This window comes from Saccostrea echinata, unplaced genomic scaffold (assembly GCF_033153115.1).
Source record: "Saccostrea echinata isolate AGI-Se365-2 ecotype Australia unplaced genomic scaffold, CSIRO_AGI_Sech_v1 ptg000054l, whole genome shotgun sequence".
NCBI classification, from domain to species: Eukaryota; Metazoa; Mollusca; class Bivalvia; order Ostreida; family Ostreidae; genus Saccostrea; species Saccostrea echinata.
Window position 1 is genome coordinate 41018861 of NW_026889803.1, and position 16127 is coordinate 41034987.

At 34.6% G+C, this 16127-nt stretch overlaps 1 protein-coding gene across 1 annotated transcript in view; it reads left to right on the forward strand.

The window, feature by feature from the left end:
- Positions 1–14873, forward strand: part of LOC133171988 (uncharacterized) — a 121251-nt gene extending 106378 nt beyond the window's left edge. Inside the window, exons 232-256 of the mRNA XM_061306781.1 lie at positions 61–213; positions 355–571; positions 664–827; positions 1037–1345; positions 1635–1803; positions 2031–2242; positions 3347–3533; positions 5819–5986; positions 7233–7637; positions 7870–8020; positions 8177–8319; positions 8592–8689; positions 8835–9009; positions 9227–9338; positions 9450–9657; positions 9861–10064; positions 10241–10463; positions 10713–11016; positions 11117–11137; positions 11322–11395; positions 11514–11554; positions 12149–12181; positions 12766–12804; positions 12922–12945; positions 13884–14873. Coding sequence (XP_061162765.1) covers positions 61–213; positions 355–571; positions 664–827; positions 1037–1345; positions 1635–1803; positions 2031–2242; positions 3347–3533; positions 5819–5986; positions 7233–7637; positions 7870–8020; positions 8177–8319; positions 8592–8689; positions 8835–9009; positions 9227–9338; positions 9450–9657; positions 9861–10064; positions 10241–10463; positions 10713–11016; positions 11117–11137; positions 11322–11395; positions 11514–11554; positions 12149–12181; positions 12766–12804; positions 12922–12945; positions 13884–14615 — 4566 coding nt within the window. The 3' untranslated portion in view covers positions 14616–14873. The remainder of the gene's footprint in view (positions 1–60; positions 214–354; positions 572–663; positions 828–1036; positions 1346–1634; positions 1804–2030; positions 2243–3346; positions 3534–5818; positions 5987–7232; positions 7638–7869; positions 8021–8176; positions 8320–8591; positions 8690–8834; positions 9010–9226; positions 9339–9449; positions 9658–9860; positions 10065–10240; positions 10464–10712; positions 11017–11116; positions 11138–11321; positions 11396–11513; positions 11555–12148; positions 12182–12765; positions 12805–12921; positions 12946–13883) is intronic.
- Positions 14874–16127: the final 1254 nt, after the last annotated feature.

The following is a 16127-nucleotide window of genomic DNA, read 5'->3' on the forward strand; positions in this document are numbered from 1 at the left end:
TTCATAAGTGAGTTTACTTTGCCCAGATTATAAGAATGTACTTCTTCTTTTTATGTGTAGCTTGAGCTTCGAGCAGCAGATCATGATGGAGATGTGGTAACTGAGGTCTTGTTCTGGGACAGCACAGATGAAGGTCTAGCTTCCATGAAACATCAAGAAGAACAACTGATGACTGAAGCTTGTTCCTGTTGCTTTGCAAATCCCATCCCACCAGTATGTATAAAAATATTGTTGAAAACATATTTTAAGTAGAACTGCATTCAAGGCACTTCAAATTTTGTAGCATACAAATGATTAAATTTTGAAAGTAAAGCAACTCTAAACGTAAGAGGAGCATGTGTTTTCTTTTTGTAGACCTGTGACAATGGGCAATGTAATTGTCAGCAGTATTTGAGAGAGAAAGGCTACTTTGGTAACGAGACATTCCCAGCTCAGATTACAACAACTGCTCCTATCACTCAGCCCACAACTGCTTCTCCATTCAATGTTGTCAATGATAAAGGAACTAGTGTCCTGGGTCAAAACAAACCAAGCACAATGCAAAATTCTTGTGGAGTTCAACTTTATGCAGGTACATGTTCATGCACTGCTCCAAGACACTGAATGCTGAAATTTTTTTGTGTCAAATTATTCTTTAGCATCTTCATTTTATATCATTTTCAGCCAATCCTTCACAAAATGCTAGTGGCTATATTGTGTCCTGGTGTAGATATTTTAATGACACAAGAGAGAAATTTAGACTAAAAACTGAAGTTAACTTTGATCCTAGTGAAGTGTACAAAACCTACATCATTAAATTTGAAGTAAGGAGTGAGGAAGCCACTGCGGTAAGTTAAATTCAGAACGTAAGCTATGTAATTATCTAAATGAAAAAAAGTAGAATAATAGAATACTCTTTATTTAAAGATGGTGTAAGTATAACATTAAGCTATATAGGTAGAAAAGAATTGGGGAAAAAAGTCACAGATTCATGTACATGTATAACCAGATAAAAGGGACAGTCACTGGAGTTGATATTGTGTTTTTGCCCATTTAGCTGCAATGGTGCATGTCTGTCTATGTGGAAGATGACTTTATCAATCAGCTGTGTGACATTCCCCACCTCTCCACAGATACATTGCTTTTTGTTCACATCTTCAAAAAAGATAACATTCTACCAACGGTTCCTGATGCCTTCACTCCATGGGCTGCTTATGCAGAATTTTCTGATCTGGAAATGCCTCCACCTGTTGGCACACTGTGTAGATCTGGACAACAGTTCAGAGGCTATTCCAATCCCATTATCAAGTATGAGGCAGGAATTGGGTCCTCAAGATTATCCAGTGATGTGGAGGAATTCAGAGAGGTAGTTTTATTTGCATAATTTTAGTATTATGTAATTCTTTACAAACTTCCTAAAACAGATCTCCAAATTTTCCAGAAGAATTGAAATTTATGATAGAACCACTCTTCTACTGCAATAAAAATATTTTAAAATTATTTTCCAAAGTAATTGCAATATGTACCTACATGTAAAGCATTGCCACACAAAGGTGTCCAGGGTCAACTTAATTGAGCTTTAAGAGCTGTTCTATGATTGAAAAAAAAAAGTTTAGTCTTCTGTAGTGTAACATTGAGTCATATGCTTCTTTCAGATTGATTTTCCATGCATCCCCTGTATCAATGACTGCTCCCAATACAGTTGTAATGCCTCCTGCAGTGCTGATGATACCATTCTGAAGGTTTTCTCCTTGGACAATCTTAATTTAACAGCCAAGAGAAATAATTCTGGTTTAAATGAACTGGCAACATACTATCTCACAGGTATCTTTAAAGTATTAAAATTTACTGTGTTACATCACTATGATATAGTTTCATATACACAGTATGTGTCAGATGTATAAATTACATAATACAGTTTCAGAATCTGTACATTTGATCATAAAGCATAATGGATAGATGATAGATGCAAACAGTCTTAAATGAAAAGTTGACATGTTTTTTGAAGTACATAAATATTTATACACAAAAAATGTCTTTTTTTCAATCAGTGAGAGCCACTAGTGGGTCAGGGGCCTCTACCATGTCATCATCAGATGGTTTCTATGTGGACACCACTCCTCCAGAGTTTGATCAACAGCTGATGAGTCTGGATATTTATTATGATGTAGATCAAGGGGAGAGTACTCCTGTACGATACCAGCAATCCAACAGTACCATCAAAGCCATCTGGAAATGTAATGATGAGGAAAGTGATATAGTAGTAAGTAGGGATGTCAAAATATTTATTTTCCTTAGTCGATTATTCAGTTGCATTATTCCAACGATAGTTGAATATTCGGAACATTTTCTGAAGAAAAAAATTATTTCAAACTTCACTGGTACATGACGTATTTATAACTCAAAAATCCTTTTACTGAAATATATTTAAAAGAACCATCAAAATTAATGCAACTTAACGCGTGGATAGCATGATTATATGAAATAAATCTGGAAAGCTAATTCTCTTAATTCTCCAAAATGTATGATTTCCCCATCAATAGAAAGCAGTAATCAGTCTGTACATGCAGTCAGTTTTTATTTTAGTAAGCATTAAAAAAAAAATTGCCAGCTGATATTTTTTTAAAGCTTATTATGAAATAAATTGGGAGAGGGGGTGTTAATCTCACACTATTTACACGTCATGTGCCTATGAAATTGTTAAACAGGTAGATACTGCTTATTGAATTATCAATTGCTCTCGGTATCAAAATGTCCGTAAACTGTTTAAAATGTAAGCGAATTGTTTTAATAATTGTCGACCTGTCTAAACATGTCACAGCTATGGTTTGTTCCTTGCATTTGAGCAATCTTAAAAAAACAAAAGATAATTGGTACATGGTATAAGATAAGTCCAATTAATATTTTTACAAACAAACCCTAGTATATTAGTGGGTAATTTAGTATAAAAACAACACAGGCTGTTACTGACAAACATTTCTCGTAGTAGTGATTCAGAAGCACTTGTAATTACTGTACTTTCTAAACGTACATGGAAAACCAACCGTTTTTTGTTGAGAAAAATTACCTTATCGACTGTCTCTGAGGAAAGACAGTTTCTCAATTTTGTGATGAGAATTTCATCTTGTTAGTACTCTTTTATTGCATTTATTTAATTATAATAATATTCGAATGTCGTTTCATTATTCGATCGTCGGTCCATTCAACTGATAGTCGAATAGTCGACTACTCATTGACATCCCTAGTAGTAAGTATTTCACAATAGATAAAAAAATATAAAACAGAAATATTTGTTTTTATGCTGTCCAAATGGCATTGCAGGAGATATGTTTTTTTTAACTGTGTAATGCTGAAGTTTATTTGACAGGAATATGAGTGGGCCATAGGAACTTCTCCAGGTGACACAGACATCCAGGGATATACCTCCACTGGGCAGAATGTAGCTGGAATCAACAGCAGTTTAGAGGGTGTGCTTCAACACAACCACACCTACTATGTGTCTATCATCTGTCACAATGGGGCAGGGCAATCAGCTACTCACAATGATACAAAAGGTAATTAATGAATTTTAGATTATCAGTACTGAAAATTAAGAAGTTTATTGTTGTGACAGTATACTTATTTACACTTATATCTCTGTGCCATTGGACCAGACAGAAGAAAACAATTTTATAGAACTGGAAATAACAACTTGATATTTGAATATTAACAATACATTTCTATGTATAAGTCACAAATCTTCTGTATCTCAAACAAGTGTTATTAGCTCACCTGAGCTGAAGACTCAAGTGAACTTTTCTGATTGAAAGGTTTTGCATGGCCAATTTCAACCAAACTTGGCACAGAGCAGCCTTGAGTGAAGGGGATTCAAGTTTTTTCAAATGAAGGGCCATGCCCCTTCTTTCAAGGGGAGATGAATAAGAATTAGTGAAAATTTAATATTAACATCTTTAAAAATCTCCTCCTCAAGATGCCATAAAAGATGAAACTTAGTGAAAGATTCATTACATAGTGTAGATTTAAGTGAGTTCAAATCATGACCCCTGGAGCTAGACTGCATGCATGACACAGACATGGCTTTTGCACAACTATATTACTAAAAAGCATGGTAAAAACAGACTCCAAATATACAACACAGCATATTTGGGGCTCAAAGGAGATAGGAGTACAGTCAAACCTGTATTAAGCAGTCAACTGCGGGAACCATTAAAAGTGACCTTTATAGAGAGGTGACCTTTGAAAAGAGGTTCATCTTTTTTCAAGAAAAATTCTTTTCCAGTTTATGTAAGTTCTGTGTTTTGAAACACTACATCATAGAATATAAAAGAAAGATGTGTTTTGAACATCAATGGTCTCAGATATTTTTTTTAATTTAAATAGACTCAAGATTAAGTTCAAGATAAATTTGATGACTCCAACAAAAAATATATTGAGTCTAATAGGGCACTGCATTATCCTCCCTCCAAACAACAACAGAACTTTCTTTTATTATAAGTTTACATTAATATCATGTTGTGCCATGAATAAAATATAATGTATTTTTTATCTAAACTGCCTCTGAGAAAACAAGTTTAGTTAGTCCTGATAATTGTATGTAAATAGTAGCGTAATAAACAGACAAGTTATAATATTCTCAGTTTATCAAAGCAGTGCACAATACAAATTGATATCAAATTCACAGGTGTTGTGACCAATGAAGCGTGACTAATTCTAACGGTAGTCTTACCTAGTTGAAAAAAACACATTGAGTAAACAAAAGAGTCAATTAGGGTTTCTACAAATAATACGTTTCCTATGTGTTAAAAACGGCCTGTCATGCATCTTACACCTATCGGAGTTGGGCATGCCAAACGTGAACTAATAATTAGGAAACACCTAATTATTGTATCCATTAATAGATAAATATATCAGGATGCCTTGTGTATCATTCAGAATTTTTTTAACCAGATTCCAATTCAAAAAGATTAAGATTCTCGTAAGTCCGTTTTCCCGATAACCTTTTCGATCACTATAGCACCCTTGTTTAGTTTTGTTAAATAAATAAATAAATTGTCCAATATTTTAAATGGTTTTAATAAGGCCAATTATTTTTTTTCATGATCTTGCTATACACGACCAATTATTTACATTAGTGACAAAAATAGTCACCTGACTTTAGATCTGGTCACGTGATTGGACAAAATGGCTGATATATACGAGGTAAAATGGCGATTTTACATGAAATTTGATGACCGCTGACCGCGTTACGCAGGTGACCACTTAATAGAGTTGCATTATATAGGAAAATTCATTGGGAGGAAATAAAATGACCGCATAGGACAGGTGACCGCTGGATAAAGGTGACCGCTATGACAAGTTTGACTGTATATAGGAAAAATCTTTAAAAATCTTCTTCTCAAGAACAGCAAAGTCATGATTAGTCATATTAATACAGAAGCATTCTCAGGTAGTATAAATTCAAGTTTGTTCAAATCATGACCTTCTGGGGTAAGGTGGGGCCACAACAGGGGATCAAAGTTATACATAGGAATTCATAGGAAATTTCTTTAAAAATCTTCTAAAGCCAAATATGGAAGCATCCTCAGTTAATGTAGATTCAAGTTTGTTCAAATCATGACCGCCTGTGGGGTAGGTTTAGACCATGCACTTACATATTTTAACTTCTCAATAATGAACTAATTTCTGATTTCTCTAGCCAAGGTGAGTGGTGTAGCCCATGTGCCTTTTGTAAATGTTACCGATATAAAAAAAATTGGTTGTTTATTGAAGCAACAGCTGTGGTTAATGTATCAGTGGCAAAAACATAACCTTAACTAATTAGTTTCATTGCTTCATACAGGTGTGACTGTGTTGTTGATCCCTCCAATAGATGACATAAATGCCACCTTGTTATTTGTCACGGACTTCTCACAAGCTGTGTATCCTCAGAAATCTTACAAACAAGATGATGGAGAAAAGGCTGGTGTATCATTCACCAAATCCAATGACCCAGCAGTTGACAGATATGGTATACATATTATATATGCAGATCAATCATACTACAAATTTTACTTTAAACTAATGTCTGTTCATAATAGTACTCTTTCTAATCTTATACATGTATTTCTTTGTTTGAGACTTGTTTCTTAAGTAAGATTTTTCTAGGGTAGCAGAGCCAACAAAATGCACACTTGTAAATAAAGTGTCTGACCAGATATATATTTTCTCACCCCATGTAGTACTTGCTGTATTTTTTAGTCAGTTTTTTTCTTAACAAAGTTGTAACAATTTTTTCTCAACTGTAACTTTGATTAAAATTTTTGAACTATATAAAGACTTTAAACAAGATGTGTTTGTGAAACACTGATGCCCCCGTAGCAGCTTATGGTGAAGGTTAAAGTTTCTTCAAATGCAAGTCAAAATCCAGGCCAAAAGATAAAAAATGTTGATACCCAAAGAAAGGTCTTGTCTCGAGGAATACACCTGTGAAATTTGAAAGACCTAGATACAACTGTTCAAAAGTTATGGCGAAGGTTAAAGTTTTTTAAATAAAAGTCAAGGTCAAGGTCAAAGTGGTTGGTATCCAAAGGAAGATCTTGTCACAAGGAATACATATGTGAAGTATGAAAGCCCTAGCACCAACCATTCAAAAGTTATGGCCAAGGTTAAAGTTTTTCAAAAGAAGGTGAAACTCCTAGGTCAAGGTCAAAGGGTCAAAGTGGTTGGTATCCAAAGGAAGGTCTTGTCACAAGGATTACATATGTGAAGTATGGCCAAGGTTAAAGTTTTTCAAAAGTAGGTCAAACCCCAAGGTCAAAAGGTCAAAGTTGTTGGTATCCAGAGGAAGGCCTTGTCACAAAGAATACACATGTGAAGTTTGAAACCCCAAGCACCAACTGTTCAGAAGTTATGGCCAAGGTTAAAGTCTCATAAAATTTTGCAAAAGTGGGTCAAACTCCAAGGTCAAGGTCAAAAGGTAAAATATGATGGTACCCAAAGAAAGGTCTTGTCACAAGGAATACACATGTGAAATATGAAAGTCATAGCTCCAACCAATCAAAAGTTATGGGCAAGGTTAAAGTTGAACAGACAAACGGACAAACAGACAGACAAGACAAAAACAATATACCCCCGGGATCTTTCGATCCCGGGGCATAAAAATAGGTCAAGTTAAAAAAAGGAAACATTGGAATATACTACTGTCATGAGTACTTATTAAAGCACAAAATTCCAGAAAAAAGTGAAGAATTTGATCTTGTTTGTTTCTTGAACAGATGTTTGTCTTGGATCCACACCCACAACAGATGACATCTTACCTTGTACATGGGTGGCTCTCAATGATTCTGGATCTGCAGAAATTAGAAATGGTAACCTGTGGATAAACGGACAACAGATTCGACAGCTGTCTGAGCTCAGAAGAGGACAAGTCAGCTCCTCCAGTGGTAACTCCACTGGGAACTTATTCCGCATGCCAGTGGGAAAGATAATGTTCCTCAATATGAGACTCTGCAGTGCAGCCATGTTGTGTAAAAATGTGACAGGTGGATGCATTGTAATTACCAATGCTAGATCTATTATTGAAGATTCTCCAACTGGTGGAGCTATCTCTCAGGATATTACTGTCACTTCCAGGAGAAGGAAGAGATCCATTGGAGACCTCAATATCAAGACACCCAGTGGTATGTGTAAATAAAATAATATATTTAACTGAATAGGATATGTATCCACTTGAGTACCTGATTCACTCTATCCCTAAAAGATCTATTTTTGTTAGTTTAAATGACTATTCCTTGATGTTAAAGTCAGATTTTGTCACATAAACAATTAAAAGATGCTCTATTTCAGATCTGTTATTTAAATGAAAGTAAGTTATAGAAAGCTTGTAACAAATAACTTCTGTATGATTTCTAGGCTTGAAACCAGGCACCACCATAGTACTGACACCCCTGGGAGAGTCTGAAATCACAGCAACCTACGGGTCAGATGCCTCCACAAACTTTGTATCCTACATTGAGAATCCAGCTACAACTCAGGATAAGTTACAGAGGCTTTTGGTCAACAGGTACACATGTAATCCTTACCATCTGACAAATAAACTGAATATAGTGAAACGTTCCTTCTAGATACATGTATATGGAGGTTAAGTGTTAGTCACTGGATAAAAATTCTTTTGCTGGTATTTTGATATTCAAGTTTTGGAAAATATAAATTGTTCCAGAGTGAACTTTGAGAACTACACAGCCTTCTCAATGGTGGTGGTAGGAAATCTTCCCATGCCTAGTCCTATAATAATTACATACCATGATGAGGTGGGGAAAACAACCTCAGGAAATAGAACAATGCTGATACACTGGAACCCTGGTAAGCACTGGTGTATTGAATTTGGTCAAGTTAACAAAGGAAATTTTAAAATCAAGAAGAGAATATTTACTGTATTTACAATACTACAATTGAACTTTGGTATCTCAAACATCTATATCTCAAATACTGTGGTTATGTGGAGAGAATTGGAATTTGCAACTACATTTCCTTTATGTATTTTACCCTCAGTATATCTCTTGGCTCCACTAAATTTGAGGTAATCAAGTTTGACTGTATGTACTACTCATGCATATTCATAAATTGTTTGACAGTGATGCAGTACTGGGAGTTGAGCAGTAGGACCTGCAGGCACCTCACTGCTGATCAACAAGAAGTTTATGATGCAGCCACACAGACTATGTCAGTGAAGGTATTCAGCTGCTTTGTAAAAGTTTTCCATTGCATTGTCTAAATAATCATTGTAATATTTTTATGCTGTCAACTACCATGTGTTGGTTCTTTCTTTTCTGCACAAATCGCATATTAAAAAAAATTTTTACCCTTGACAAATACAGGTGTGTGATACCTACTACAATGCCACTGCCAATGACACAGCACCAAGCCCTACCAACATTAATGGGACATTTGAACGGGAAACTATGTTCATCATACCAGTGGGAGATGCTGCCATATACAACTCCCCACCAAGACTGAATAGCACGGATCAAATCTCCATAGAGGAAGACTCTGGTAAGCTGCTGTGTTAGCTAAAATTCATTATCATACATTAAAAAAATAAAAGGATGAAATTCTACATGGCCAGACTTCATGAATTTGTAACATTTACTTAAATTGATGGTAGTGTATCAAATGGAATTATTCATTCCTTGTTTAATATCACTGGCAGAATTTATGAATTTGATAAAGGGTATTTAATTGAAATTTGAAATACTGATTTTTAAAACAGGAACACTTCAATACCAGCTGGTGGCTACTGATGACGAGGGAGATCTTATCAAATTCCAACTTCATGAAGAGGAGTTTGAACTTGGAGATGTAAACCTTACAACAGAGGGCTTGTATGTATCTACATCATTTTCTAAGGAATTTTTATATGAAGCTTTATGGGTCATAAAACAAATCTGATACAGGTTTAACTTTGTTCTGAATGCTGTGATTCTTTCTTGCAGTTTGTCATTCAAACCATGCCACGATTGTTCTGGCTTACAAATGGTCAATTTTACCATGTACGAAGTGCAGCAGTTCTCAGAGATTATCCCCAAGAACACCTCAACAACTGTGTACATCACTATACAGGAAGTCAATGACCCTCCCAAAATGTTTGTGTCTAGAAATGGACAGCTGATACAAAATGCAGATCCCACTGAACCAATTGTGGTAGGACTCTAAGCTGCTTACAAAATATCTGAAGTACCCAACATAAGTTTTTGAATGTTTTTCAGGCTCTGTTTCAGATAAAATTGATATTCTTTGAAAATTCCTACTTTAGTCATAATATTCTGGAAGATTATGCAAATCATTTGAAAAGGAGCATTACAATATATGTATTTGATTTCTTATATGATTTTTTTTCTTGGTAGATTTTACTGGAGGCTAAGAATGACTTCAATAAGGACAGATGGAGCCCCACTTGGAGTGCTGTTATAGGAGCATATGACCAGGAGATTTCAGACATTGTCGACATCAAATTACTCCAGCCTTCCAATGGAACACTCACACTGTCAGCCCTCAACAGAGATGTGCCCCAACTACTGCAAAGCTGTGACCATGCTGAGAAAATTGAGGTAGGCCTGAAGTTTCAGTGAAAACGATGATGTATTGGTAGTGAAGCTTAAAAAGTGAATTTTCTTAGCAGCATATTTGAAATATTTTCATTCTTCATATTTAACTTTGGCCATACTTTTGCTTCAGAAGAGTTGGGACTTTCATATTTTTTCACATGTACATTAATTAAATTTAGGTTAATATGATGCCTTGCCAGAATTTCTATGAAACACTCCCTCGGAATGAGTCACTTTTGTCCTGGCTGACCTTCAATGTGACCTTCAGACAGCCAATGAATGTGTTTGGAAATTTTACTGCCAGGATGTATTTTGAGGACTCATCCAATGGAACCTCCCTACCTATTTCATTACAATTTGCCATTATGGAGTCACCTTGTCACAACAGGGCACAGTGCAAACGTTAGCACATAAATATACTGTACATTCAAAAATGTTTGAAAAATTGCTTTACAATTACTTCAATAATATTTCCAACAATATCTTCTCAAACAGATTAAAAAAATATTTTATCAAATTAAAGAAAGAAATGTGTGACAATTGAGATGTTTTGTCAATGTCAGATTATGAATTTCTTACACACCTACATGTATGATGTGTAATAAATTTCTTGCAAGTGAATTACATGTATGTATTATTTTACATTATCAGCAACTGGTATCTATTCATGTGAGGACACCCACCGTAGCCACAGTTTTGATGCATATTACAGCTGTGTGTGTGCGGGAGGATGGCAGGGCAAGTATTGTGCTGAAGACATTAACGAGTGTCTAAGTAATCCATGTATCTCTCCCTATGTCTGCTTCAACAATGAGAATTACTATGAGTGTGCCTGCCCTCTGGACAATCCCCACTGTGAGTTTGAGCTCTGGCTCATCGCCATTATTGTCCTGGCTGTGATTCTGCTCATTATTTTCATAATTACTGCCGTTTACAGGCTGAAGTTTAAGCGCAGGTAAGAATTCTGTGGTTTTAATATGTAAAAGCCTTGTACATTTATTAAAATTTTTGTGAATTATTATTGTAACCCAAATTCTTTATTCATTTTTTTACAGTCCTCTTGACTATGAAACAGAGTGAGTATACATATCTTTGACAGTACATAATGTAATAAAAACACGTATTAGATCTTATAAACTCTTCAGATGTTGATAATTGATTTTGTTAAATCTTAATTTAGTTCATCTTATATGGATGCAATGTCAGTACATGATTTACATAATGAATATTAATATCCATGTGTTTGGTATATGTTTGTAGTAGCCATTTTGGATCCACATCTTCCATGACTGGGTCAGCTTCTAGTGTCAGCGATGATGAAGAGAGTTTACTTGGTAAATCACTTAGACATTTAGATTAAATCTCATTTTATTAATTTACTAAAGATTCTAAGGAAACCAACAGTTGCACCATTTGATCCCTGCTGTTTGAGTTTTTGTTTCTTGTTTTCAGATGAGAAGCCCTGGTCATTTGATGATGGTGCTTCTGCTGATGTAAGTCATTTGTTTGCTTCAGTTTGCTTTTAACAGCATGTGCATGACAATACCTTTTATTTTTGAAAACTAAGAACACATGAAACTTGATTAAAATAAAGAACATCCACTTTTAAAACAAGGTGGGTTGTTTTGTGTCTCGACATAAGCTCTTTACAAGTTTGACTTTTTTTGTCAGAAATGTTGTGTGCTAAAAAAAGCAGCTGTCTTATAAATAAATAAAGCTAAATATTCTTTAGTGAATCCGTAGTCATGATTTTATTTAGTTATAATTAAAATTGCAAGATTTCCACCACATCTAAATAGAATTTGTCAACTGTTTTCTCTTGAAGATTTGAATACAAAGTTATCAAATGAAATTAAAATGTTTCTCTAAGAAGCTGGAGAAAACTTGCAACTTCTTAAAAGTAATCTGAATTTCAAGATGACTGCTTGGGGGGGGGGGGGGGGGGTCATAATTAAAGAACTGAGTGGTAGCTATCTCGTCAAAGTTTCATGTGTTACCTTTTTTTTTCTTACTGGATATTATAATTGCATGGATTTATATTTTGTATGCATTTAATATTCACCATCATTTTATTTCTTTACATACAGATTGAGTACTTTAAGAATCCCAATTTCAACAGGGTAAATATTTGTCACATTAAAGTGTCCAAGTTTATGTTGTCTGTCATATTGTAATTGCTCTACTTGATTCACTTGTACTTATTAAACAATCCTGCATTCTGTACTTGAGTCTCAAGTACCTTGTCTCACATTCTGTTGAGGTCACTTGGTGTTTGGTTCATCTGTTTATAAATACTTGTATCATTCCCTCTTCTCTGTTTATCAAGAGTGCCAGCTTCTTGTGAACAAAGTGATCTTTATATATAGCTGTTTAAGTGTCTCTTCAGTTTGTTCATCTATTCATAGCATTAGTGTAGAAGTGTCTCTTCAGTTTTATTCTTCCATTTGTACAATTATATGCATTATCATTGTATATTTTTCTGTCTGCTTTCATCCATTATTTGCATCAAATTTCCTATGAATTTACTATATAAAGATTAAGTAGAAAGAAATCCTTATCTGTAAACTTTCAAGTATATGAGTTAGTTAATAATTTTTTTCATTTATAAATTCTCTGATGTAGAAAGAATGAAAAAGTGAAGATGACAATTTGCTTTACACATAACTATAATGATTTAGATTTTGAAAATTATTTTACACAATAGGATTTCACAGGAGAATTTGATAACATTCCTTCCAAAAAGGTGAGAAATGGTACTTATTCTAAAAAATGAAATTAAGGTTTTAAGATTTACAATTTTACATTAAAAAATTCTCAAAGTCATTGCTTGACCTCAAATTGTGTACCTTTGGTGTTACAGGAAGCAATCGATGAGATGTATAGGGTACGAGTCATTTGTATACAGCTTGTAATTTTGGGTGGTGGTTATATTGGTCATATTTATGTCCTTGCTATATACTACATGTATAAGCATCTACCTCTTATCATTCAAAACAGCTGCATGACTTGCGCTTTTGAGTTAATGCTTCGTTGAATTGTAAAATTTAAAGTGCATCTTAATCATAAAAATTTAACAAAGATTGGAACTACTCATTTGATATTTTGTATAAAAACTGTCAGGGGAGAAGTATTAACAGTAGCTGAAGGAAATACTAACTCCTTGCACTGACTTAATGTACATTGTGTGACAGAATACATATCATTAATTTTGCCTCATATTACTGGGGAAAAACTGCCTTCTGGAATATGCTAGTACTCAGTTACACTTAAATACAATCTCTGCAATGTTCAGCTACTATCCCCTTAGAATGTTAAGAGAAGTGAGATTGAATGGAGAAGGCTAATAAGTCAGTGAGTATGAAAATTAAATGGTGAGCAGAGAGTGTATCCTGAAAGAATGGAAAAATGGGGTAAAAGATTGTTTCAGGGACTAAAAATTAATTGTAATTAGGCACAAAGGAGCTAGCAATATCCAAACGTGTTCATCTCAGATTGACCTTTTTTCTGTAAATTTAAAAAAAATGTAATTTCACAATGACATCATAGATTAATACTACCCAGAGGTTTTTAATTTCAAACCCCCTATTCAGCAAGTAGCGGATCTTCTGAACATTACAATGATCAACAAAATCATTGCATGTGCAAAGCCTTGCTGTCATGAGGGATTGGTTGGTATTATTACTAACTGGATTTTGTCAATCTACCATACACTTTCTTAAGTAATCATACATATATAATAATGTAAATGCAATAAATGAAGTTTGAATATTATTTGTGGTGAAATGAACAAGAGACAATGAAGTATTCAATAACACATTGCAGGGCTATCACAACCCAGTTCTGGATGTAGAGCCAAATTATGATCCCGATGAAGACCGGGTTTACCATGAGAGACACACTAAATCTACCTTTGAACCACTTGTACCTACCAAATATGAAGGAGACAAACTACCCAAGAACATCCCTCCTGTGTTGACCACTGGTAAGCGTGGTCGAGTCTTGCCTGCTTTAAACCTAGATAAATCATCACCATACTATCCACCTCCCCCATACCAGCTGATGGAGAATAGTGGAAAGAAGAAAAAGAAGAGGAGAAAGAGAAAGATTGGTAACAAGGATGATCACCATCTGGAGGATGAGTACAAGGCAGGCAGACATACCCCACCCACCCAGATCCAGAGAGACACAGCCAAAATGTTTGAAGCAGGAAATCAACAGAATGGAGATGTGGTACCTAGAAAAAACACTGCTGGCCCTGAAGCAGGATATGCCAAAATCCATCCAAGCTCAGTTGATGGGAAAGCGTCTTCAGACATGGCATACGATTTGTCCTTATTCAGTAAGGCCCAACCACCAACCCATCACACAAGAACAACAAAGAATGGGGACTCCAAATTTCAGAAGGTTCACCCAATGCTAGATAGTGACAGAAGTAATGGATTTGAGGCCAATATGACAAGCACACCCAATTCTGATGCCCTTCACCTTCAACAGTCCAACCACAATCGACAAAACAACTTCAACGATAGTGTGAACATTGAGAGTGAACTGTGATATTTCTTTTTATTTATGTTTGTGCCAAAAAAATTAACACTGTGATTGTTATTTGAATTTTTAACATTATTATGTTTATTTTGATGAATATTATTATTCTCTTATGCTTTTTCATTAATAAGTGAAGGACACTAGAATTTGTTTTGACTGAACAGTGATATTTTTTTATCATGATGAAGTCATTAACACATTTCCTAGAACAAAGCCAAATATATAAATCTTATAAGTAAATATTTGCAATCTTTTATTAAATTTATACTGTTCTGTTTTTGTTTTATTCATATTCAAGGCTGAATTTTTATTAAAGATGAAGGAAGTTAAAATAAATGTTTCTTTTTGATTGAATTTGTGGAACAGTACATATAGTTCCATTGAAAAATATTGATTTTTATACGCCCGTCTTTAGATGGGATGTATTATGTTATGGCGTTCATGTCCGTCCGTCTGTCTGTCTGTTAGCTTTTCTCGTGTCCGGCTCATAACTTTAATACTGTTAGGCCTAGGATTATCAAACTTTGTCAGCTGATACTTATTGGGTAGAAGGTGTGTCGCGAACTAAAAGTAGGTCGTTCTGACCTTTAATTAAGATGCTATGGTCAAATATGGAAAAATCCTGTCTGGCTCATAACTAGAAAACTATTAGAATCATCAAACTTGGCCAGTTTATGCATCTTAGGTAGTAGGTGTGTCACGACCTATTTCAAGGTCACTGTGACCTTTAATTTAAGTGAAATTAAAAAAAAAAAACTGTCTTTTTACTATTAAATTACACAATCCCAAAAATGTAAAAGTGTTACAGTATCCTAATTAAAAAAATGTTAAAATCAAGAAATACTTATTTTTTTCATTGTATACTTTATAGCAACCTATAACAAATATAATGTTACAAGAGAAATTCCACCTCTCCCATGGGTGTAATTATCCGCGAAGCGGATTATAAAACAGCGTAATCTGACCCAAACCAGGTTATACTTGAATAATTTGGCCAAGAATTAGAGTCATTCCTTATGATTTAATTTTAAAATCATTAAATAACTATGGGTGTAAAATTTCGTTGCTTTTTATTAGTTCAAATTTGCCGCTCAATAATACAGTCTTAGTAACGGAAGTGATGGGAATCGAGGGGAGGTAAAAACTGATACATAGGCCAAGCAGCCTTGTTGTTTGTTTAAATGTGGTAAGATCGAATTATTGTTTGAAGTTAAAGGTACATTTATTAAATCTGGAATTTTCCATGGATCCCGAGGACTGGAAATGAGAGGATTGTATGGATACAGATGATTCAGCTGGTTGTCAGGGGGGGGGGGGGGGGGGGGGTCCCATACCAAACCAGGTTATACAGAAATAATTTGTGTTCCTTTTTGGATATTAACCAATCAGAGGCTGGAATACAAACAAAATTAAATTATTCAATTTTAAATCACATTTTGTTTCAGAAAACACAGAGCACATGCTTGTCTATCTACCAGATTTATATATTTCATTAAACAGTATTAGATATATACAATAGTG